The sequence below is a fragment of the Lepidochelys kempii genome, chromosome 3 (assembly GCF_965140265.1).
Source record: "Lepidochelys kempii isolate rLepKem1 chromosome 3, rLepKem1.hap2, whole genome shotgun sequence".
NCBI classification, from domain to species: domain Eukaryota; kingdom Metazoa; phylum Chordata; order Testudines; family Cheloniidae; genus Lepidochelys; species Lepidochelys kempii.
The window spans coordinates 85,309,946-85,335,044 of NC_133258.1; the positions used below are offsets into that span (position 1 = coordinate 85,309,946).

Genomic DNA, 25,099 nt, shown 5'->3' on the forward strand with positions numbered 1-25,099 from the left:
TTCATTTACTTACTGCTCTAGGAAATTTGCAACATAGCTTTTCAAAAAGTTCAGTAAAATTTTATTTTGGGATCAGACTTGGTGAAATGGTTTGTAAACATCAAGCTAGTTCTTGAACCTCCTGCTTTGTTTCAAAACAGGCTTGTATGCTAACAAGCTAAAGCAAATCTATCTTTAAAAGGATGCCAGGAGCACCTTTAAATACTGTAATAAGCATGAAATTAGCTTTTATATACTCATGTGTGCGCAATAGTGTTAATAATATTAATAATGAGCATTATAGTAAAAATCAATGCGTGGTTTCCTTTCTAATTCCTCCTTTTTACGTTGCTCACCTTTCTCAAACCAATTATTTTGTGGCTGAAGCTTTCCATGTTTGGTAAAAACCCAAATAAATATTTGTTTGGAAATTTATAGTTAAGCTAGTTCCAGCCGTCTTGGAGTTCTGAGACTGAAATCTATGTGCAATACATAGTATGGGGAAAAAATACAAGTAAATATATCTAGGCACATTTGGGTAGAAATAGTATTCTTATGCTTGACAATGTTAATAGGTATCAAGTGGGTCTTTGACCGGCTATCCCTAAGGTACTGGGTCACAATCGAGCTGAGTAGAATTAAGCCATGTGGTCTGAGAAGTTTCCTTTGGACCTGTTGCAAACACAAGGGCTAGGGGATTGATTGGTTGCAGCTGTGTCTCTCTCTGTGGCCTGATCTGCACTTAAACGGTGCTCGATCAGAAAACAAAAAATTTAAAAGAAATTAGATAAGTTCAAGGTGATGGTTTCCTTTTAAACACAGTGTTCTATTTCCACAGTCTAAGATGGCTTGATTTTAGGCCATATTTCATGGACATTCTATGTTTTATTAGTTGATAAAGTATGAATTGCAGATTAAACAATATTTGTCAACTTATTCAAATGTTACTATTTTACTGTAGAGAGCACCCACAATGTGCTAGACACTAAGCACGGTAAAGAAAGCATGTTCCATGCCCAGAACAGTTTGTAGTCACATTTTCTCTCTCAATTATTTTCTTTCCTCTAATGTCTTCTAAAATTTTCCTTTATTACATGCATTTTTGCTTTATTTTTTTTCTTGCATTAGGGGAAATTATTATTTTATGTAAAAGAAAATGTTTGCCAAATGGAATATTACACAGTGATATAAGATTGCTTAATTTGTACCAGGGCTTGCAAGGACTGAGCCCCGTCATATCTAAGCTTGGCAGTTCATACCCACGCACCTCTGGGCTTGCTGTATCAGTTATGAATGTAAAATAAATTGCTTGAGCTCCAGCACCTCTTTCATTACAAATTAAGCACTGAATAAAGAGTCTCCACGGATCTTATTTCTTTACCTGTTTGTTTATAATTTTCCACTGTCTCTGTGAGCGCTTGCTTTTAATCGCATTTCTTTTTTCTCTTTTTTCTTTTTCTTTTTTGTTTCAGAATAACAGAATCCCCAAACAAAGTGAGACACAGCTAACTGAGCAAGTACAGGGGAATCTGGGCCTGGTCTACGTACAAATTTTGTACTAGTGTACCTACTTTAATTAGGAATGTGCTTCTCTTTATTTTGGTTTTTTAAAAAAAGGTATACCAGTACAACCCCTTAGGCTGCCACTTTCAGTGCTAAAACTTTAGTCGTTCAGGGGTGTAAAAAAACCCATCCCCCTGAGCGACAAAAGTTTTAGTGCTGAAAAGCGCCAGTATAGACAGTGCTGGCGATAAAGCTACCACCCCCTCATTCAGGGTGGTTTTTTTTTTTATCACCGGGAGAGCTGTCCCCCGGAGATAAAGCGTGACTACGCTGCCCACGTTACAGTGCGGCTGCAGCAGTGCTGTGAGGAATAGGGAGGAGATTTATATACACACAGAACATGAAAAAATGGGTGTTATCATACACACTGTAAGGAGAGTGATCACTTAAGATGAGCTATTACTGGATACAATTAACTTAGGCTTGAATAGAGACTGGGAGTGGATGGGTCATTACACAAAGTAAAACTATTTCCCCATGTTTATTCCCCCCCCCTCCCAAAACACTGTTCCTCACACATTCTTGTTAACTGCTGGATGGCCCACCTTGATTATCACTACAAAAGGTTCCGCTCTCCTGCTGGTAGTAGCTCACCTTACCTGATCACTCTCGTTACAGTGTGTATGGTAACACCATTGTTTCATGTTCTCTGTGTATATAAATCTCCCCACTGTATTTTCCACTGAATGCATCCGATGAAGTGAGCTGTAGCTCACGAAAGGTTACGCTCAAATACATTTTTTAGTCTAAGGTGTCACAAGTCCTCCTTTTCTTTTTGCGGATACAGATTAACACAGCTGCTACTCTGAAACCTGCCTGAAAATGTTTCTTTTCTGAATGGGGATCTGCTGCTCTATTAAGCTTGGAACTGATATGTTTTACCCCTTTTCCGAGTCCCTTTCCTTCCACCACTACTGCAGTGACTCAGCATCTGCATTTCACGTCTTCTATAGGTGAACCTGGTGAATTGTAATGATGTTGCTGCCTAGACTTTATATATAGCACGTGCATGCTCTCTCTCTTTCCCTCTCCCGCCCTCCCGGAAACCAGAAGTAGATCTTGAAAATCTCAGCTTGGTCACTCTCCTCTTCCCTGCCCCTGTGCCCTCCCAAAAGAGGCTTGATTATGCAATACTATGTTTTGGGGGGATTTTCTTCTTAACTTCAGGCAGTTAATGGAGGCTTAAGTCTTGCAGCATGAATGTTGATTTTCAGTATATATTTTTTTTGCCCTAGCTGGTATAATTTTCTTGTGCATAATAATGCACAATTCTTTTTTGAATCCTAAGCTTGTTGCCTTAATGTCTTTTGTCAGTGAATTCTGCTGACTACCACATGCTTACAAAAAACATGTTCTTTTATTAATTAAGAGATCATACTTAGTATTCATCATACAGCCTTGATTTTGCCATTTCCTGATTTTTTGATTGCTTCACTTTTGCAATCTTAACATTTGTTAGAATGTAGTTTTAACTTCCTGTTTTTTTTGTTTTTAAAAGAAGAAATTCTATCATTTGGAATGCAGCTAGAAAACAGTAAAATGTTGTTTAATGTAAGCTTTTTTTATTCAAGGAGGCGAGTGTGCCAGTGTGACAGGTTTCAGTCAGTCCTCCGAGCCCCTAGGGGCAATGGAGAGCTATGATCCCACTGGCAGGTCTCAGTCACACCTTTCGGATGCTGGGGAATTAGTGGGAAAGGTGTGCCGGCACGAGTCTGCAGCACGCCCCTCAGGCAGGGGAGCGCCGGCACGAGTCTGCAGCGCGCCCCTCAGGCAGGCTGGCTGGGGTAGGGGAACTCAGGCCCACCCGACTCCGCTGCGTTCCAGCCCCTGGGCCTGGTCAGTGGCAGGAGGCGAAGGTCCTGCCGCTGGGTCAGCGGGGCCGTCCGCGCCCGCTGACCAAACACACCCACCCCATGGTGCAATTCTGCCCCTGGGCTACTTCCTACCCGGTCTCTCTGGTCCCTCCAGCTCGTCCGGGTATTCCGCTGCTGGCAGCTCCAGCTCCGTGTCGGACTCACGCCGGCCCGGGCTGCAGCCGGGCCCCTCCAGATCCTCCGGGTATTCAGCGGCTGGCAGTCCTGGTTGCCACAGGCCTTCCTCCCGGTCCGGTTCCTCCTTGCCCAGGGCCTCACCTGGGTCAGCAGCAGGATCACAAGGGAGCAGCCTGCATCTGTCTCCCTCCCTGGTGCTCTCCTCACTAGGCAAAGAGCCCCACCCTTTGTACTTCCTGTCCCACCCCTCCCCTTCCGGGGATTGGCGGAAGCTTGGCCTGGCCCCGCCCACTCAGGCTGAGAGGGTGGCTCTTTACCCTCTGGTTCGGAGGGGAGCCACCCTGGCTCCCTACAGCCAGTGACTGCATTGAATGGAGAGGGAAAGCTCCCATTTTATATGTGCTCTGTTGAGGAAAATTTTATTACTCTGCATGCATGAAGTATATTTCTTTAAAGCCCTATAACTTTGCTAAGTCAGAACAGATTTTCACTTGATCACTGTATAGGGTTGCCAACCCTCCAGGATTGTCCTGGAGTCTCCAGGAATTAAAGATTAATCTTTAATTAAAGATTATGTCATGTGATGAAATCTCCAGGAATATGTCCAATCAAAATTGGCAGCCTTGCCACTGCAAGGTACATGTATGACATAAGGACAATCTCTGTGCAAAATTTCTAACTTCTACTCCAAATTAAAACTGTTTTTAAGACACTTTTTAAATAATAGCAAGTATGTGTTGTTTTTTATTTTACCCTCTTCATAATCAAATTGTGGAACTGTTTATGGTCTAAATTAATAATTCACCCTCAAGTGGACATCATTATCATACAGGGTGAAAACTTTGACAAAGAAGCAATTAAAAAGGCCCTGTAGAGTGAAAATTCTTAGGCAATCTTAACGGTAGCAATTGCTGTGTGATCCAACTTGTAATGAGTGCAATACATCCCTCCAGTGGGAGAGCCATGGAATAAGTAGGATTTTGAACGGTGAAACTAGCCCCTAGAGCAACTGCTGATATGCCGGTTCCCATATACGTTTGTGGCACAACCGATTTCTTTCCCAGCTGCAGATTAGTTTCAAAAGAACGGTATTGATAAGTCTTCCTCTCTCCCTCCATGTTCCAAATTCCAAGCAACCTCATGAACGCTGCTGGAGAGTTGCTTTTCTCCTTTGGCAGTCAGAACATTTTTTGTATAAATGTGAACACAGTCATATGTAGAAGTTGTTAATATGATGTATACATACCTGTGATATTCTGGCTCTATTCTAGTGCTGTTCTGTGCAGGAAGAGAGCCAGTAGCCAGGAGAAATGTTGTTTTTAATTACATAAACCATCCCATAAAATTTCCATTTGTCTTGCTAGCAGCATTTGTAATTTTTTCACACTCCTGCATATGTATGTTTGGGATGTTTATTGTGACTTGTATTTGAAACCGCAGAGGACAATTATGTGGCAGGGGCAGTATAATGAGTAAAGTTTTTGGGCAGGGCCAGTGCAAGACTTGATACATTTTCATTTGGGCAAAAATAAATTGAGAATTCCATGAATGATTGAATTAAATGTGTGTTGTCTTTTTTTAAATATCCATTCCTGTGCGCGGTCAGGACGTTGCACTCAGGCTTGTCTGTCTTAAGCTAAATAAACTAATATGCTGTGCACATTCTGTACTCCGTTTAAAATGTCTTAAATTTATTTTGAGGCTAAGTTTCTTCAAAAAGGGTAAAGTCAATAATTTCTCATTCAATTGCTATTCTTATCTGTCAAACTTGATTCTTTTTGACTTGGGGAAAAAAATGATGTTGGTACAAAAAGCAACTCAAAAATACCTTCATAGTTTTTCTATAAGATACAAGGGGTCTGTGATGTTAGTGTATTAAGCCTCTCAATACCACTTTGAGGTAAGGTAAGTATTATTCCATGCTTTACAGATGGAGGAAACTGTTTAGATGAAACTGAGGGACAGAAGGTTCAATGACTTGTACAAAAGTTGTAGCAATTATTTGGCAGAACTGAGAATAAAATCCAAGTCCCCTGACTCCCAATTGTGTACTTTAGACACAAAGCCATTTTTTTTCTTTGTCATAACAGGTGATTAAAAAAAAAAGTAACTCACAATAGGCGTGACAATTTCAGACTAGACTTTTTTTTGTTATGAAAATTGATTTTCAATAAGTCTTGGAACACTGGAGAAGTTCCAGAAGACTGATAATTTTGTACCAGTATTTAAAAAGGTTAAAGAGCATGGCATGTGTTAGTTATAGGTCTGTCAGTCTGACATCAATCCCAGGGAAGATAATGGAGTGGTTATGATAGGACTTGATTGATAAAGAATTAATTAATGCCAATCAACATGTGTTTATGACAAATAGATCCTTTCAAACTAATTTTCTTTTTCTGATGAGATTACAAGTTTGGTTGATAAAGGTGATAGTGTTGATTGATGTAACATATTTTTTGACTTCTGCAAGGCATTTGACTTGGTACTAAAAGAATGGATGTGTTTCTAATACTGTCCCAGAGGGACTGGTTCTTGGACCTATGCTAGTTAACATTTTTATCAATGACTGAAAGAAAATATAAAATCATCTCTGATAAAGTTTGCAGATGACACACAAATTGGAGGAGTGGTAAATTAATGAAAAGGACAGGCCACTGATACAGCGCAATCTGGGTCACATGGTAAGCTGGACAGAAGCAAACAAATATTTGTTTTATTACAGCTAAATTTACATATGTAGGAACAAAATGTCCTGGGAACCCATGACTCTGAAAAAGATTTGGCAATGGTGATGGATATCAATTGAATATGAGCTCTCAGTGCAATGCTGTGGCCAAAAGAGATAATGTGATCTTGGATGCTTAAACAGGAATATCTTGAATTGGAGTAAAGAGGTTATTTTACCTCTGTATTTGGCATTGGTGGAACTGTTGCTGTAATACTGTGTCCAATTCAGGTTCCCACAGTTCAAGAAGGATAGTGATCTGTTACAGAGGGTTCAGAGAAGAGCCATGAGAATCATTAAAGGATTAGAAAACATGCCTTATAGTGATAAAGTGAAGGAGTGCAATCTATTTAGCTTAACAGAGAGAGGATTAAAGGGAGGCTTGATTAGTCTACAAGTATCTGTATGGGGAAGATATTTTATGATGGTCTCTTCAGTCTAACAGAGAAAGGTTTGACAGGATCCAATGTCTGGTATTTGAAGTCAGACAAATTGACTGGAAATTTAGTAAATTTTTAATAGTGAGAGTAATTAACCATTGGAACAGGTTACCAAGGGTCATAGTAGATTCTCCATCAATGACAATGTTTAAACCAGATTGGATGTTTTTCTAAAAAATATGCTATAGAAATTATTTTGAGGAAGTTCTGTGGCCTGTATTATCAAGTTGATCACAATGATTATCTGTATGATCACAAAGGTCCCTTCTGATCTTAGAACCTACAAATAAAACTGGTTTGTGGCTTTTGACATGCAACATGCCTTCTTTCACATATCTGTTCACCTGTATGCAGTGTTGTTGTAGCCATCTTGGCCCCAGGACATTAGAGAGACAGGTGGGTAAGGTAATATTTTCTACTGGACCAACTTCTGTAAGAATTCTGTGTAGCTTGAAAGCTTTTATTGCTCACCAACAAAAGTTGGTCCGATTGAAAAATATTACTCCACCCACTTTGTCTCTCTAATATTTTGTCACTTAACTTACAGAAAATACCTGAGATTCCTAGTGGGAGCATCTCACTATTACAAGTACAGTATTTCTTCATCTAAACTTTTTTGAGACTTATGCATTCGGTTAACTTATTTTCTCTACTTTTGCACCACCTTCTACTTCTAGGCAGAACTGAAAGAGAGAGTGTGCTGAAATACCATGAGAATAACCTTTGTCATGGTTATTGTGGTTCAAGCAGAAACAGGAAGTACTCTATCTTATGTGAAGTTCCTGTTCTCTTGATCTGTTCATGCCATTTTGCAAATCAGATGTTTGAGTAAGCATCTTAACCAAACCTTTTGAAATTTTCCCATCTCTAAGTGGCTGACATTGTTACTGAGCTGCCACAAAACAGTAATTAACATATGTTAATAAACTAGTGGTCTCAATCTGAGCTCCTTGTCCACATGTAAAAGCATTGTCTCCTTATACTCTTCAACTCCATTTTTATCCCATGGTCATGTAGGTGTTTCCCACGGGTCTGAAGGACATCACCCCTCCATAGAACACATTTTAGATGTTCAGCAGCATGCAGGAGGCGCTGGAGGGGGAAGGAGAGGAGCAGGGGCAGGAAGAGGTGGAGGGAAAGAGGGGTGCACTTTGGGGAGGGGGCAGAGCGGGAGCAGAAAGAGGCAGTGCTGGGTGGGACCTTGGGTGAAGGGGTGGAGCGGGGTGGGGCTAGGGTACAGCGGGGGTTGAGCACCCCTGGGAACTCAAAGTCCGTGCCTCTGGTTCCGAACATTTCAGACCCTTTTATTCTAGAACAGGGTTTGAGACCTAATCATGTAAGGTGACTTCATTGCTGTCTTGGAGGAGAAAATCACAAATTAAAGAAGAAGCATGGGGCAGAGAGTGAACTAAGAAAGTTACCTTGGAGGAAAGTCAAGCAATTAGGTTTGAATGTTGGATGATCTCTGGGGGGAAAATTGCAAAAAGTGTTTGTAGGTCAATTGCATTACTGGTGCAGGTAACACCCAATTTTACTTAACATATTAAATTTACCCAGCTTTCAATTTCTGCCGCTGTTCAGGTACATGTTGAAATATTGACTCTAGAGGACTGGAGAAGGGCAAGCTTAATGCCTGTCTTTAAAAGGGGAACAAAGTGGACCTGGGGAATTATAGCCTGATACCTGGAAAGATACTTGAACAATTACTAAACAATCAATTTGTAAGCACCTAGAAAATAGTAGGTAGGTAGATAGATAATGGCCAACGATTTGTCAAGAATAAATCATGCAAATTTCCTTCTTTGACAGATTTATTGGCCTACTGCAGAGGTCCCCAAAGTGTGAGGTGTGCCCCCCTTGGGGGGTGTGGAGGAACATCTGGGGGACATGGCGGGGCATGGGCCAGTCCCCACGGGGGCAGAGAAGGAGCGCTCCCTGCCCCCAGCTCTGCTCTGGTCCCATCCCCAGATCTATTCTGATCCTGCTCCCAGCTGTGTCCCTGGCTCCGGTTCCTGTCCCTAACCTCGGCATGACTCTGCTCCTGGCCTGGGGCTGAGGCTTGGGGCAAGGCTGGGAACAGAGCCTCACTTTGCTGCAGGCCCAGCTGCTCGCTCCGCTCTTGCCCTCAGCCTCGACCCCATTCCCAGACCCATTCCCTGCTGCAGTCCCAGCCTCGGCCCTCCTTACCCCAGTACATGTCCCCTGTCCCCGTCCCCACACACTCACGGCCCCGCTTCTGGCCCCAGCTCTAGGGGTGGGGAAGGGGACACAGATGGGTAAAGGGGGTGTGACCCTCTAAAGTTTGGGAACTGCTGGCCTCATGGATAGGGGGAAGCAGTAATGTGTTTTATCTTGATTTTCATAAGGCTTGTGACACAATTCCACATGATGTTTTCCTAAACTAGGGAAATGTAGTCTAGATGAAATTACTATAAGGTACCCACCCTAACTGGTTGAAAAACAGAACTCAAAAAGTAATTGTCAATGGTTTGCTATCAGACTGCAAGGGCATATCTAATGTGGCGCTGCAGGGGTCTGTTCTGGGGCTGGTACAGTTAAATATTTTCATTAATGACTTGGATATTGAGGTGGAGAGTATGCTTCTAAAATTTGCAGATGACACCCAGCCTGGAGGGGTTGCAAGCACTTTGGAGGGCTGGATTAGAATTCAAAACAATCCTGATAAATTAGAGAATTGGTCTGAATTCAATAAAATAAAATAAAATTAAGTGAAGTGCAAAGTACTTCACTTGGGAAGGAAAAATCAAATGCACAACTACAAAATGGAGAGCTGCCTAGGCAGTAATACGGCTGACTAGGATCTGGGGGTTATAATAGATCTTCACCTGTTGAATATGAGGAAACACTTGATGTGGTTTCCAAAAAGGCTAATATCTTGCTGAGACACAAGGTGGGTGAGGTAGTATCTTTTATTGAACCAACTTCTGTTAATGAGGAGACAAGCTTTAGCGCTTACAGAGCTCTTCTTTAGGTCTTCGGTATCGTTCTGAGCTGTATTAACAGGAGTGTTGTATGCAAGACATGGGAAGTAGTTGTTCATCCCAACTTGACACTAGTAAGGCCTCAGCTGGAGTATTGTGTCCAATGTTGGGCACCAGATTTTAAGAAAGATGTGGACAAATTAGTGGGAGTCCAGAGGAGAGCAACACAAATGATAAAAGTTTAGAAAACCTGACATATGAGGAAAAGTTAAAAAACTGGGTATGTTTAGTTTTGATAAAAGAAGACAAAAGAGGGCCTTGCCAACAGTCTTCAAATATGTTAAGGACTGTTACCAAAGGGATGGTGATCAATTTTTTTCCATGTCCACTAAAGGAAGTACAAGCGGAAATCAGCTTAATCTGTAGCAAGGAACATTCAGGTTAGAAAAATTCCTTATAGTTAGAAATAGTTAAGTACTGGAATAGGCTGCTGGTTGTAGAATCCCCATAACTGGAAGTTTTTGAAGGAGAGGTTAGATAAACACTGACAGAGATGATCTAGGTGTATGTTGGCCTTCCTCAGGGTGGGTGGCTGGGTGGTAGTAGTGGTGGTAGACTAGATGACCTCTTGACACAGGCGTCAACTTTTCCTTTTTGCTGGGGGTGCTCAACCCCTGCTTTGCCATGAGGCTCTGCCCCCACTTCGCCCTTCCCCTCAATGCCCCACTCTTGCCCCGCCTCTTCCTGCCCCCATTCCAGTCCCTCCCCAAGGTTCCTGCTCAACCGCCTCTCTTCCCCCTCCCCTAAGTCCCTCCCTGAGCCGCCAAACAGCTGTTTGGCAGCAGCACCCCCTGTCAGCTTCTTTGGTGGCGGCGCGGTCCCCATCAGCTGCTGGGCAGTGGCGGCGGTGCCCCTGCCATCAGCTGATGAGCGGGGACAAGGAACAGCTATGGCTGGTGGGTGCTGAGCATCTACTATTTTTTCCATGGGTGCTCCAGCCTGGAGCACCCATGGAATTGAGCCTATGCTTCTTGAGGTCTCTTCCAGTGCTGTATTTCTATGATTCTGTTTTTACCATATGCTTCCATGTTGTTTCCATTAAAACAAAACTATTACAATCTGTTCTTACATCATATAATTGAAAGCTTGAATCAATCTCTTATTCTTAATAACAATCTTGTATTTTCTGCAGCCTGGGTGAGTTCCCTGTCCATGGGAATGATTTTCTTCTGCTCTCCCATAGTCAGTGTATTCACAGACATATTTGGTTGTCGAATAATAGCCGTTGTTGGAGCTGCAGTGGGGTTTGTTGGACTTCTTTTAAGCTCTTTTGTAAGGTAAGAGTTCTGCTTTCTTTTGATAATTATATTTATAGCTATATATAACTATATCTTGCTATAGTCACTGTCATAAATGAATATTTTGTACTCAGTCATATGTAACCTGTGTCGATTCAGTGTATTGCTTGTCCTCCTCAAGTAGTGGCTATGCTAAACAGAAGTTCACGAGTCTGCTGCTGGCTTTGAACCAGCAGAGCTGTACCTTTTAGGTCATACAATAGAGGCTCATGCTTTAAGATCCAGAGGTCCCAATTTCACTTCTCACTGCCAATGACCCAACTAGAGCCATAGCATTATATATGCACAGTCTGTAATGTTTGTTAACTCTACTAGCAGGGTGCAAGGCAACTTATTTTGTTCTTTCATAAAACTACATTGTTTGACATTATCAGACATAAATCTTCCTCCTTTTACATGGTTAAATTTGTAAATACTACCAAATAAATTAAAGCAATGTTATTGAAACATTTAAGTAAATTAAAAAAGCCTGGAAACTTTTGTTTTAAGGTTCTGCAATTAACTTTAACTCTTATCCTGTATCAACTCATCCTATATCCAGAAACTTCCTTTCTCTCAACCATCAAGTCTAATCTATAATTTTTCTGTTAACTCCAAAACTTTACCTCATATGTTAAATATAACAGATCCAAGTAACTCCTCATTTCAGCCACAGACCCTCCCTCAGACTACCTGATGTTTGTGGCAAAACATGTGACTATCTTTACCAGTATAGACCTTTTAATACTTATACAGTACTTTTCATATTAAACATTTTACCAACATTAACATATAGTACAGAAGCAATTCTGTTCCCTATCATTCCTGTGTGAAAGGGTTAACCAATTCTACTCCATCGACCCTCTGTGGCTCTAGAAAGCTCACTTGTATTTACATCATCCATTTTCCCTTTGACTCGAAGACCTTCTCTCCCCCAACCACCCACACACATACTTTTATCCCTCCTCACATTGCTTGCTGATGCCAGAATGACATGATCGCCAGAATGACATGATCACCAGAATATGCTGAGGCACATACATAGAATCTATTAGTTTTTCACTCCTACGCAGTGTAGTTGTAACTGTGTCTGTCCCAGTATATTGTCTCTTAGAGAGACAAGGTGGGTGAGGACAGTAATATTATTGGTCCAATAAAAGAGATTACCTCACCTACCTTGTCTCTTTTTCACTTGTTAACAGAGACGAAAAGTTTGTAGAGTTGTAATATTTACACCAGTTCTTCATTAAATGAAGGTGAAGGGAATACACACAGTCAGTTAAGGTTGTTTTTAGAAACTGAGGGCTGCTGTCAACTTAAAAATTACATTTAAAATAAATTTTTATTTTCTATTGAAAACCCTTCAGAAATATCAGTGAAATTTGTTTCCAAATTGGATTTATTTTTCTAAAGTTTTACAACGTGTTTTCATACAATGAATTGCAAGAAACTGAAGAGCATTTGGCACATGGTATTTGTTATGTAAATTAGCACAAGCATATCTTGTATCATGTTCGTGAATTGGAATAGAACCTGTATGTACTCAGGGTCTCCTTAATCTCCACACATGGTGCCCCTCACAATACTGTATGGTGCTCCAACAAACCAGTCATGAAGGACTTCTCTTCTGCAGAAGGGGCCTTTGATTCACTCTGAATCTCATTCCCCTGAAGCAATGATATGATCTAGTGCAGCGTTTCTCAAACTTGGGTCCGTGGACCCCTGCGGTCACTGAGGGTACTCCAGGAGGTCCACGGGCCCCACTGATCACTCCCTCTATCTCCCAGAGGCTACTGAAGCCAAACCGGGAGATTTTAGGCACTAAAAGTCCAGCAGGGCTAAGGTAGGAATGTTTACTACTTTAATAACAAAAAACAAAAAATCCCCTTAAGTTCAAAGTAAACAACTAAACACACAGTTTCCCAAGTCAGTTAACTAATAAATTAAGCTGTCAGTGTTCCTTAAGATCCAAATGTTTAGTTTAACATATTTTATTAGATATTCTGGGGTAGATTTTCAAAGGTCTCACTCCCACTGAAAGTCAATGGGAATGAGGTGCCTGTGGCCCATGTCTTTGTAAATCTTCCCTCAATACTGTATTAATTTGATATGTATTCCTAATCATAATTCCATTTAATTAAACATTTTTGGGTCCAGGAATACGTTGTTACTTTCCTCTGAAACCAGATACAATTCCTATCTGTATTCCCTTGGTATCCATTGTGACTTAAAGATGGAAGAGGCAGGTGGAAGGAAGTGAATTTTGAAAGATATTGAATTAGCTTATTTGAACTTTGCTTTAATACTGTTCTTCAGTCTGTAAAATGATGTATGCCTATGATCTAATAAAAAAGTAGATGAAGGTATAGTTTAGATGTAGAAAAGTACAGTATGTATTTGCTCTAAAAATAAACTTCATGCAGCCATTAAATGTGGCTATGATTGTGTTACATCTGTTATTTTTAATATGAAACCTATCCATTAAGAGGCAAAGATGTAGAAAGTGTGCATGTAGGAGAAATATTTTACTCTATGTATGCTGTGTGCATTTAACTCTTTCAAAGGAATCTAATGCTGGAGATATGATTTACCATTTACAAAAGTGGTTCTGGTTTGTCATTATCAGATTATACCCTTTTCTGATACTTATTAGTTTCTCTTTAATTATTTTCACAGTTATTTTTCACTGATTGATAGTCATAAAAGCTAATCTGTCTTACTTGTTTACTATTTTGTCTTATTTTGCTGCTGTTGGTCCCCTTTCATACAGTATGGGTCATAAATTGATCTGCAGAGCTTAGAGCAGCAAACTTCTTATGGAGGTAGTACATTGTGCAAATATTTCCAAACACACACACAAACTCTCCCCCCTCACCCCCATACCTCAGGTACACTATTAGTCAAAAAGAATTTTCTGAGAAGTTCTGCTGTTCCATAGAATGTTTACAGACGTATATTCTCTGGCAAGAAGGAGGTGACACAGGCAGCTTTCTGTCCAACGATGAAAAACAACTCAGTGTTTATGCACTGATTATAGTATTCGGAAAAACACTCCTAGCTACTGTTAGAATGAACCTACTAATTAGTAAAGACTTAAAATATATTTTTAACTGCTAAAATTTTGTTCAGAAATGGAACGCAACTAGGGCTGTGTACAGTGGGGTTATAGAGCTATGCAAATGGTCACATAATTTACCTGTTTTAGCCAATATGCTTCATATAGCTACAAACCTGAGTCTTCAGGTAGTGTCCCTATGGGTGCTCCATTCTAGATGTGCTTGCTTTGATCATAGATTTTTCAGAGCAATGTCTGTTCAGTCTGTGCATGTAAGTTACTCAGTCTTGTGCTCTGAGCTCTTGTGATATTGCACTACCTTGTCAAACTGTCCTCAGTTCCTTCTCAATTGCTTCGGCCTCAGACGGAGCCTTAGCAGTTGTCTGCGCGGAGTTTTACCTCAACTGTGTCCTCTTAGGTCTTTAATAGTTAGTTTATTATAGTTGTTCTTAGTGGTATTTAGTATTTAGTACTTAGTAGTTTTAGTTGTAGTAGCTTTAAAAAACAAAACAAAACACCTTTTTATATATAGCTAATAGATAAACTCTAAGGAGGGGAGAAATTTTCTTTACTGGAAGGGTATGCCCAGTTCCCCAAGTTTCAAATGTTGCCTGTTGTGCTGGGAGGCAATCCTGGTGAATGATGAACACTCCCAGTGCATCTGTTGCCTCAGGGAATCTCATATTTCCCAAAAGTGCCACTTCTGTCTGGCATTAAAATCTAGAGCCAGAAAAAATAGGGAGATCAAATTTCAACTTCTCATGATGGACAGCTCACTGTGACCTGCCTCTGACACTGGGCAGGGGACTTCCTCCCGCCGTACGCTGGTCTCCAGGTAAGTTCACTGCCTCCACTATCTCCACATCGTACTCCTTGAGGGCATCTAAGAGGAAGACCCAAAATTCCTCTAATAAGACTTCCAAAGACTGTCTCTCAAGTTCTCCATGGCACTGCACTGCTATAGAATGATTGGAAGAGGAGGATTCTGATGAAGATCTTTTCTCAGTCTCCCCAATATCTGTGCAATGCTCTCCTCTCCATTCATATAGAGGTTCTTTTCCAGAGGTCTCTGAGGAGATTGGTATCACTCATGAGAGATGGCTATAACCACCATTTCACGGGTATGAACACCCATGGATGCCTCCACTCAATGCATATGCACCACCTCCTCAGTCATACTGGGATTGTTGGATGACTTATTGCCAGCAATTCTCTAGGGCCTTGAGCACCATCTGTCACAGAGATAGACAGCCTTCATCACCCTCCCTCTCTAGGAAACTGGAATTTCAGGAAGAAGTCTTTGTGGAACAGAAAGCTAAGGCTGATGAAGGTGTCTCTCCACTGACCAGCATCTCTTCTTCATCCCTGGCTGAAGCAGTTATGCCACTTCCTCCATTCCTGGCAAACAACTGCAAGTAGTTTCATGACCTTGTTAAGAGACAAGGAGGTCAAAGAATCACATCATAAGCTGCTTGACATCCTTCAGACAGCTTCATCTCCCTGCTTTGCCTTTCCTGTTAATGATGCTCTACTGGACCCTGCAAAGGTTATCTAGCACACTCCAGCCACAATTCTATCTACATGCAAGAGAGCAGATAAGAAATATTATGTTCTGTCTATGAACTCCGAATTTTTATTCTCTCATCCCTCTCCTAACTCTTTGGTGATTGATGCAGTTAACGAACATGGGAGGCAGTAAATCCGCATCCTATAACAAGGATCATAAGTGTCTGGACCTGTTTTGTAGAAAATCATATTCATCAGCTACTTTACAATTCAGAATAGTCAACTTACCAGGCTTTAATGGCGAAATTCAATCATACAAATTACACCAAGCAGACTTCATTTATTGAGCATCTGCGAGCAGAACATAGAGAGCAATTCCAGGCAATTATTGAAGAAGGTCAGATGCTTGCCAGAACATCTCTGCAAATCTTCCTTGATTCTGTTGATACTGCTGTCCACTTGATTTCCCATTGGTATTATGAGGAGGGCCTTCAGGCTCCAGCTTTCAGGGTTTCCAAAGGAGGTCCACAGTACAGTCAAGGACCTCCCCTTTGATGGTACTAAACTATTTGCTGACGACATAGACAAGTCTCTGGACACGTTAAAGGACTCCAGGGCTACTTTCCGTTCTCTTGGGATATATACACCTGCCCACAAGAGAAAGTTTTGTAAGTCCCAGATGGCCCAGAGATTTTTGTCCCGCCCAATCTCAATCGCCCAAAAATCATACTAACCACAATGCAAGACACAGAGGTTCTAGAGAAGAAAACCTTTTGACCTTGCAGCTTTCCATCTCCAAGCACCATTCTTACCAGCTCAATCTATTCACCTGCCTTCCTCTGTTTGGTGACTGCCTTTACCACTTACCGTGGGCTTGGGAGTCCATCACTATGGACAAGTGGGTTTGGAGATCACCTCCACAGGGTACTCCATGCACTTTACTACTTTTCTGCCTGTCAACCCCCCCTTTCCTGTCCCTCTTCAGGGACCTCACTCATGAGAACCTGCTATGACAGGAAATACTCTTTTCTATTGTTGAGCACTATAAAAGCGGTTTCCATACAGTACAGAAGAAAGGGGTTTTATTCCAGGTATTTCCTGGTTCCAAAAAAGAATGGCAGTTGGAGACCTATCCTAGATTTAAGGCTACTGAACACCTTTGTGAAGGCACAAAAATTCAAAATGGTGATGCTTGTAGCAATAATTCCGTCACTGGAACAAGGGAATTGATTCTCATCCCTCAACTTTCAGGACACACTTTTCCATATAGCAATCCACCAATCCCACAAAAGATACCTACGTTTCACTGTCTGTCAGGACCATTTTCAGTACATTGTGCTCCCTTTGGCCTATAATCTGCCCAGGGATCTTTTCAAAGGTCATGCTAGTAATAGTGGCGCACCTCCTCAGAAAAGGAATTCTGGTGTTCATTTACCTTGACTTCTGAAAGGTTACTCCCTGGGTGTAACTTCATGGCCAATTTGCAAAGCCACCTCAACCCCTGTGCAAAAGGTAGAATTCATAGGTTTCAGAGTAACAGCCATGTTAGTCTGTATTCGCAAAAAGAAAAGGAGTACTTGTGGCACTTTAGAGACTAGCTGATGAAGTGAGCTGTAGCTCACGAAAGCTCATGCTCAAATAAATTGGTTAGTCTCTAAGGTGCCACAAGTCCTCCTTTTCTTTTTGCGAATACAGACTAACACGGCTGTTCCTCTGAAACCAGTCTAACTACACTACTTTCCATACCCATTAGGGCTGTCAATTAATCAGTTAACTCACCTGATTAACTCAAAAAAATTAATTGCAGTTTTAGTCGCATTGTTAAGCAATAGAATACCAAGTGAAATTTATTATATATTTTTGGATGTTTTTCTACATTTTCAAATATATTGATTTCAGTTACAACGCAGAATACAAAGTGTACAGTGCTCACTTTATATTATTATTTTTGATTACTAATATTTGCACTGTAAAGAACACACACAAGAGTGTTTTTCAATTCACCTCATACAAGTACTGTAGTGCAGTCTCTTTATCGTGAAAGTGCAACTTACAAATGTAGTTTTTTTGTGTGTGACATAACTGCACTCAAAAACAAAACAATGTAAAACTTCAGAGCCTACAAGTCCACTCAGTCCTCCTTCTTGTTCAGCCAATCGCAAAGACAAACAAATTTGTGTACATTTATGGGACATAATGCTGCCTCCTCCTTATTGACAATGTCACCTGGAAGTGAGAACAGGCATTCGGACTTTCGTAGCTGGCATTGCAAGGTATTTATGTGCCAGATATGCTAAACATTCATATACGCCTTCATGCTTTGACCTCCATTCCAGAGGACAAAGCTGTGATGATGCTCATTAAAAAAATAATGCATTAATTAAATTTGTGACTGAACTCTTTGGGGGAGAATTGTATGTCTCCTGCTCTGTTTTACCCCCATTTATAGCAGTCTCGGATGATGACCCAGCACATGTTGTTCATTTTAAGAACACTTGCACTGCAGATTTGACAAAGCGCATAGAAGGTACCAGTGTGAGATTTCTAAAGATAGCTACAGCACCTAACCCAAGGTTTAAGAATCTGAAGTGCCTTCCAAAATCTGAGGGGGATGAGGTGTGGAGCATGCTTTCAGAAGTCTTAAAAGAGCAAAACTCCAACGTGGAAACTACCAAACCACCAAAAAAGAAAATCAATCTTCTGCTGGTGGCATTTGACTCAGATGATGAAAATGAACATGGGTCAGTCTGCACTGCTCTGGATCATTATCGAGCAGAACCTGTCATCAGTATGGATGCATGTTCTCTGGAATGGTGGTTGAAGCATGAAGGGACACATGAATCTTTTTAGGACAATATCTTGTGGCACCTTAGAGAATTTGCTCAAATAAATTTGTTAGTCTCTAAGGTGCCACAAGTACTCCTTTTCTTTTTGCAGATACAAACTAACACGACTGCTACTCTGTAGTCTCTAAGGACTCTGACATACGAAAGCGCTCTACGAGATCTATTTCCTCTTCTACAGCCCTTCTCATAAATGTTCCCATTACTGAAATATGTAGAGCCGTGATGGAGGTCTCTATACGTACCATTGCTGAGCACTATGCAATAACACATGACTTGCTTTCCAATGCTGCATTTGGCTCTGCTATATTTTTTTCAATACTTGACGTAAATCAAAGCCCCCTCCTCCTTAAGGGGAACTGCTCAGTATTCACCAAGCCCTGGTCTACACTACGAGTTTAGGTCAAATTTAGCAGTGTTAGGTCGATGTGACCCTGCACCCATCCACATGACCAAGCCTGTTTTGTCGACTTAAAGGGCTCTTAAAATCAATTTCTGTACTCCTCCCTGGCGAGGGGTTTAGCGCTAAAATCGGCCTCGCTGGGTCAAATTTGGGGTCGTGTGGATGCAATTTGACGGTATTGGCCTCCGGGAGCTATCCCAGAGTGCTCCATTGTGACTGCTCTGGACAGCACTCTCAACTCAGATGCACTGGCCAGGTAGACAGGAAAAGCCCCGGGAAATTTTGAATTTCATTTCCGTTTTGGCCAGCGTGGCAAGCTGATCAGCACAGGTGACCGTGCAGAGCTGATCAGCAGAGGTGACCATGGAGTCCCAGAATCGCAAAAGAGCTCCAGCATAGACCAAACGGGAGGTCCTGGATCAGATCGCTGTATGGGGAGAAGAATCCATACAGGCAAAACTCCGTTCCAAAAGACAAAATGCCAATATATTTGCCAAAATCTCCAAGGGCATGATGGACAGAGGCTACAACAGGGCACACAGCAGTGCTGCATGAAAGTTAAGGAGCTGAGGCAAGCCTACCAAAAAACAAAGGAGGCAAATGGTCACTCCGGGTCAGAGCCCCATACATGCCGCTTCTATGATGAGCTGCATGCCATTCTAGGAGGCGATCCCTTCTCTGTGGCAGCCAAGAACTAACTGTTCATCATCCTGGAGCCAATACCCTCCCAACTCTCCCAAGGCGGGCTCCTGGACCATGAAGCTGGAGAAGGTACCTCTGGTGAGTGTACCTTTCTAAATATAAATACATGGTTTAAAAGCAAGCATGTTTAATGATTAATTTGCCCTGAAGACTTGGGATGTATTCGCGGCCGATATAGCTACTGGAAAAGTCTGTTAACGTGTCTGGGGATGGAGTGGAAATCCTCCAAGGACATCTCCATGAAGCTCTCCTGGAGGTACTCTAAAAGCCTTTGCCACACGTTGGAGGGAGGCCTGTTCATGCTGAGCTGTTCGCGTTTGGCTGAGGGATCTTCCCTGATACTAGCCACGTGGGAAGGGGAGGGGGTGTAAATCGCTTGATTCAGTGTGAAATAGTTTTCCCTTTGTTCTCTAAAATGTATCTTTTTAAATACTACTCTTCCTTTGTTTTCTCCCACAGCTGCAAATGTTTCTACGCTCCCCCTATCATCTCCATCCCAGAGGCTAGCGCAGATTAGAAGGTGAAAAAAACACATGAGCGATGATGTTCTCAGTACTCATGCAGACCTGCCACACTGCAAGAGCTCAGCAGAATGTGTGGAGGCAAAGAATGGCAGAGTCCAGGAACGCGTTAAATGAATGCAATGAGAAGAGGAAGGAGTGTGATGAGAGGAGGCAGGATGCAATGCTGAGCCTAATGGGGGAGCAAACTGACATGCTTAGGCGTCTGGCGGAGCTTCAGGAAAGGCAGCAGGAGCACAGACCGCCGCTGTGGCCCCTGTATAACAGCCTGCCCTCCTCCCCAAGTTCCATATCCTCCTCACCCAGATGCCCAAGCATGCAAGGGGGGGTGAGAGGCAGGAGGCTATGGGCACCCAGCCACTGCACCCCAGAGGATTGCCGAAGCAACAGAAGGCTGGCATTCAATAAGTTTTGAAGTGTAGTGTGGCATTGTCCTTCCCTCCTCCCCTCATCCACCAGCCCACCCAGTGCTTCCCTCCTCACCCCCCCCCCCCAGGCTACCTTGCGAGTTTTCCCCCTATTTGTGTGATGAATTAATAAAGAATGCATGATTTTGAAACAATAATGACTTTATTGCCTCTGAAAGTGGTGATCGAAGAGGGGAGGTTGGTTGGCTTACAGGGAAGGAGAAACAAACAGAACTGTCATACCATAGCCTGGCCAGTCATGAAACTGGTTTTCAGAGCTTCTCTGATGCGCAGGTCACCCAGCTGTGCTCTTCTAATCGCTCTGGTGTCTGGCTGCGCATAATCGGCCACCAGGCGATTTGCCTCAACCTCCCACCCCACCATAAACTTCTCACCCTTACTCTCTCAGATATTGTGGAGCACACAGCAAACAGCAATAACGATGGGAATATTGGTTTCACTGAGGTCTAACCTAGTCAATAAACTGCGCCAGCGCGCCTTTAAACGTCCAAATGCACATTCTACCACCATTCTGCACTTGCTCAGCTGATAGTTGAACTTCTCCTTACTACTGTCCAGGTGCCTGTGTATGGCTTCATGAGCCATGGCATTAAGGAATAGGCTGGGTCCCCAAGGATAACTATAGGCATTTCAACATCCCCAACGGTAATTTTCTGTTCTGGGAAGTAAGTTCCTTCCTGCAGCTGTTCAAACCGACCAGAGTTCCTGAAGATGCAAGTGTCATGCATCTGTCCCGGCCATCCCACATTGATGTCGGTGAAACATTCCTTGTGATCCACCAGTGCTTGCAGTACCATGGAAAAGTACCCCTTGTGGTTTATGTACTGGCTGCCAAAGTGGTCTCGTCCCAAGACAGGGATATGCGTTCCATCTATCGTCACACCACAGTTAGGGAATCCCATTGCAGCAAAGCCATCCACTACGACCTGCACATTTCTCAGAGTCACTACCCTTGACAGCAGCAGGTCAGTGATTGCACTGGCTACTTGGATCACAGCAGCCCCACTGTAGATTTACCCACTCCAAATTGATTCCCGATTGACCAGTAGTTGTCTGGCATTGCAAACTTCCAGAGGGCTATCGTCACTTGCTTGTGAACTGTGAAGGCTGCTCTCATTTTGGTATTCTTGTGCTTCAGGGCAGGGGAAAGCAAGTCACAAAGTTCCATGAAAGCGGCCTTACGCAAGCGAAAGTTTCACAGCCACTGGGAATCATCCCAGACCCGCAACACTATGCGGTCCCATCAGTCTGTGCTTGTTTCCTGGGCCCAGAATCGGCATTCCATGGCATGAACCTGTGCCATTACCATAATGATGTCCAAATTGCCAGGGCCCATGCTTTGAGAGAAGTCTGTGTCCATGTCCTCATCACTATTGTGATCGTGCTGTTGTCGCCTCCTTTGCCTGCTTTTGCAGGTTCTGCATATACTGCAGGATAATGCGTGAGGTGTTTACAACACTCACAACAGCAGCGGTGAGCTGAGCGGGCTCCATGCTTGCCGTGGTATGGCGTCTGTAGGAGAGCAGAGTTTCAGCGGAAGCGGTGGAGGACAATGGTTAGCACCGCGCACATTTCCCGAGGAAGAACACACGTACCCGGGAGCCCATGACAGACAACATGGAGAAATTCACTATCGAGACAAGAGCAGGAGAGCAGAGTTGCAGCGGAAGTGGTCGATGATGACGGGATGCCACGAGAATAGATATTTATAAAGAACGATGAGATGACCTGCGAGGTGGATTCATTGCACCAGGAGAGCAGAGTTGCAGCAGAAGTGGTGGTTGGATGACGATGGTTAGCAGTCCTACTGCACCATCTGCTGAAAGCAGTATGGCGTCTGCACGGAAAAAAGGCGTGAAACGATTGTCTGCCATTGCTTTCACGGAGGGAGGGGCGACTGATGACATGTACCCAAAACCATCCGCGACAATGTTTTTGCACCATCAGGCACTGGGAGCTCAACCCAGAATTCCAATGAGCAGCGGAGACTGCGGGAACTGTGGGATAGCTACCCACAGTGCAATGCTCCAAAAGTTGACACTAGCCACGGTACTGTGGATGCACTCTGCCGACTTAATGCGCTTAGTGGACACACACACAATAGACTGTATAAAATCGCTTCCTAAAAATCGACTTCTATAAATTCGACCTAATTTTGTAGTGTAGACATACCCCTAGAATGGAGCACCCTTTGGGACACTACTTGCAGAAGAAGAAATGCTTACTCACGTAGTGTAGTAACTGGTTCTTTGAGATGTGTGTCCCTTTGGGAGCTTCACTACCTGTTCTCCTTCCTCTCAGCTTTGGAGTTCTCTGCTGTGGAGCCATGTGGTAGAGAAGGAACTGAGAGCAGTTCACCCTCACAGTGCTATATAACAGCACAGAGTATGAGACTGAGTAAGATGCATATGCAGGCCAAACAGACACTGCCATGAGCAATCCCCGCTCAAAGATGCGGGGGGAACAAGGGCATCTAGAATGGAGCAGCCTTAGGGATGCACATCTCAAAGAACCACAGTTACGTCACAGACTGAATAACCATTTCTTCTCTTCCTGCTATCATCTAGCTCCTCATATAGTGTTCACCTACTATTTTGCCTTCCTTTTTCATGTTTGTGAGACTGTTACCCATAGAGAGGGTACTCAGGAGGTTCTTGCTGCTTAGGGTGACCACATTGCCCAAAGGGAAAATAGGACATCATGGGGGATTGGCCCGAGCTGCTCGCCTGAGCCCTCCTCCCCACATGGAGCTGGCGTTGTTGCTCGCCTGAGTCCTGCTTACCCCCCACGCAAGGCTGGCGTTGCTGCTCACTTGAGCCTTATCTGCCCTCCCTGTGCGAGGTTGACGCTGATGTTGCTGCTCGTTCCAGCCCTGCCTGTCTGCCCCCCATGCAAGGCTGATGCTAGTGTCATTGCTTGCTCAAGCCCTGCCTGCCCCCTGCCTGAGCCCTGCCGTGCTGGTGTTGCTGCTTGCTAAAGCCCTCCATATACTGAACCCTGTCCCTGCCCCCACGCGGGGCTGATATTGGCATAGCTGCTCGCTTGAGCCCTAAATGCCCCCTGCCAGAGCCCTGCCTTCCCCCCTGCGCAGAACTGGTATCTCCCTTCCCCACCTCATCTGTTCCTCTGCAACTCACTTTTTTGACAAAAGTGGGCATTTGTGCCATTTGCTCTTGCCAACTGAGCAAACGGGAAAAATGCCAACTTTGCATTAAAAGTCAGGATGGGCAGGACAGGGCTTTAAAAAGGGATTGTCCTGGCCAAAACGTGATGTATGGTCACCCTACTGCTGCTGCCCTTTAAAAGGACAGAATGGGAGGCAGAGGGAAAAGACCCTTTTTGATTCAGGATATCAGGAAAACCAGTAAGGATGAGAGCAACTGGAAAGTAAATAGTAAGACTGATTCATTTTTATGACCATCAATCAGTACTTAAGAGTTTTTTTCTGAATAGTTTAATGAATGCATAACACTGAGCTGTTTTTCATCTTAGGACAGAAAGCTGCCTGTGTCACCTCCTTCTTGCCAGAGTATACCTCTGTAAACATTCCTTGGAACTGCAGAATTTCTGTTTGACTAATAAGGTACCTTAGGTGGGGAAAAGTGAGAGAGAGTGTTTGTGTGCAGAGAGGGAACACTTGCACAATTTACTACCCATAATAAAAAGTTTGCTGCTCTAAGCTCTGCAGATCAATTTGTGACCCATATTGCATGAAGATAACCAACAGCAGCAAGATAAGACAAAATAGTAAACAACTAAGATTGATTAGTTTTTGTGATAGTCAATCAGTGAAAAATAACTGAGAAAATAATTAGAGAAAGTAATAAAGCACCAGAAGGAGTATAATCTAATAATAAACCAGAACCACTTTTGTGAATGGTAAATCATATCTCCAGCGTTAGATTCCTTTGAAAGAGTTAACAAATACGCACAACATACATATAGTAAAACATTTCTGCTACATGCACACATTTAAAGTTTTTGCCTCTTAATGGATAGGTTTCATATTGAAAAGAACAGATGTAACACAATCAGTAAATCAGAGCCACATTTAATGGCTGCATGTCATTTATTTTTTAGAGCAAATATATACTGTACTCTTCTACATCTAAATTATGCCTTCATCTACTTTTTGATTAGATCATTGTCATGAGTCATTTTACAGACTGAAGAACCGTATTAGTTCTAAGATACCACATAGAACTCCAGGCCCTGAATACATCTATTTACAAAAGATTAGGCTGCCATCTTTTGGCAGAAGGAAAGGAACAAAAAACATTACTAACAAACACACATAAGATGTATTGTGCCATTGGACTCTCCTATTTGATTTTAATATAATAATTCCAAGATGATAAGTCCTCCCAGTTTATTAATGTTTATTGCAGGCCAGTACTAGCCCAACTGTAGTTGCCCTCTTATGGCTTACCTAGACTAGGATAAAAGGTGTATTTTAAAAACATGTTAGCCAATGTGTTTTAACTAATACATTCTAAAATTCTAGGGTTCGCTGCCACTGTCTTTCATATTTTAAAATACAATTTGCTCTGTTTGCACTATAGGTTTAAAAAGTTGTACTTAAAATGTGTTAGCTAACTGTTTTGTAAAATGCATCTTTCATCCTTGTCTAGACAACCCCCTGAAATAAGCGCTTGGTACTTGAC

At 42.6% G+C, this 25,099-nt stretch overlaps 1 protein-coding gene across 1 annotated transcript in view; it reads left to right on the forward strand.

Annotated features, from left to right (window-relative positions):
- SLC16A10 (solute carrier family 16 member 10) overlaps window positions 1-25,099 on the forward strand; it is a 171,943-nt gene that overhangs the window by 88,028 nt on the left and 58,816 nt on the right. Inside the window, exon 2 of the mRNA XM_073337053.1 lies at window positions 10,833-10,977. Coding sequence (XP_073193154.1) covers window positions 10,833-10,977 — 145 coding nt within the window. The remainder of the gene's footprint in view (window positions 1-10,832; window positions 10,978-25,099) is intronic.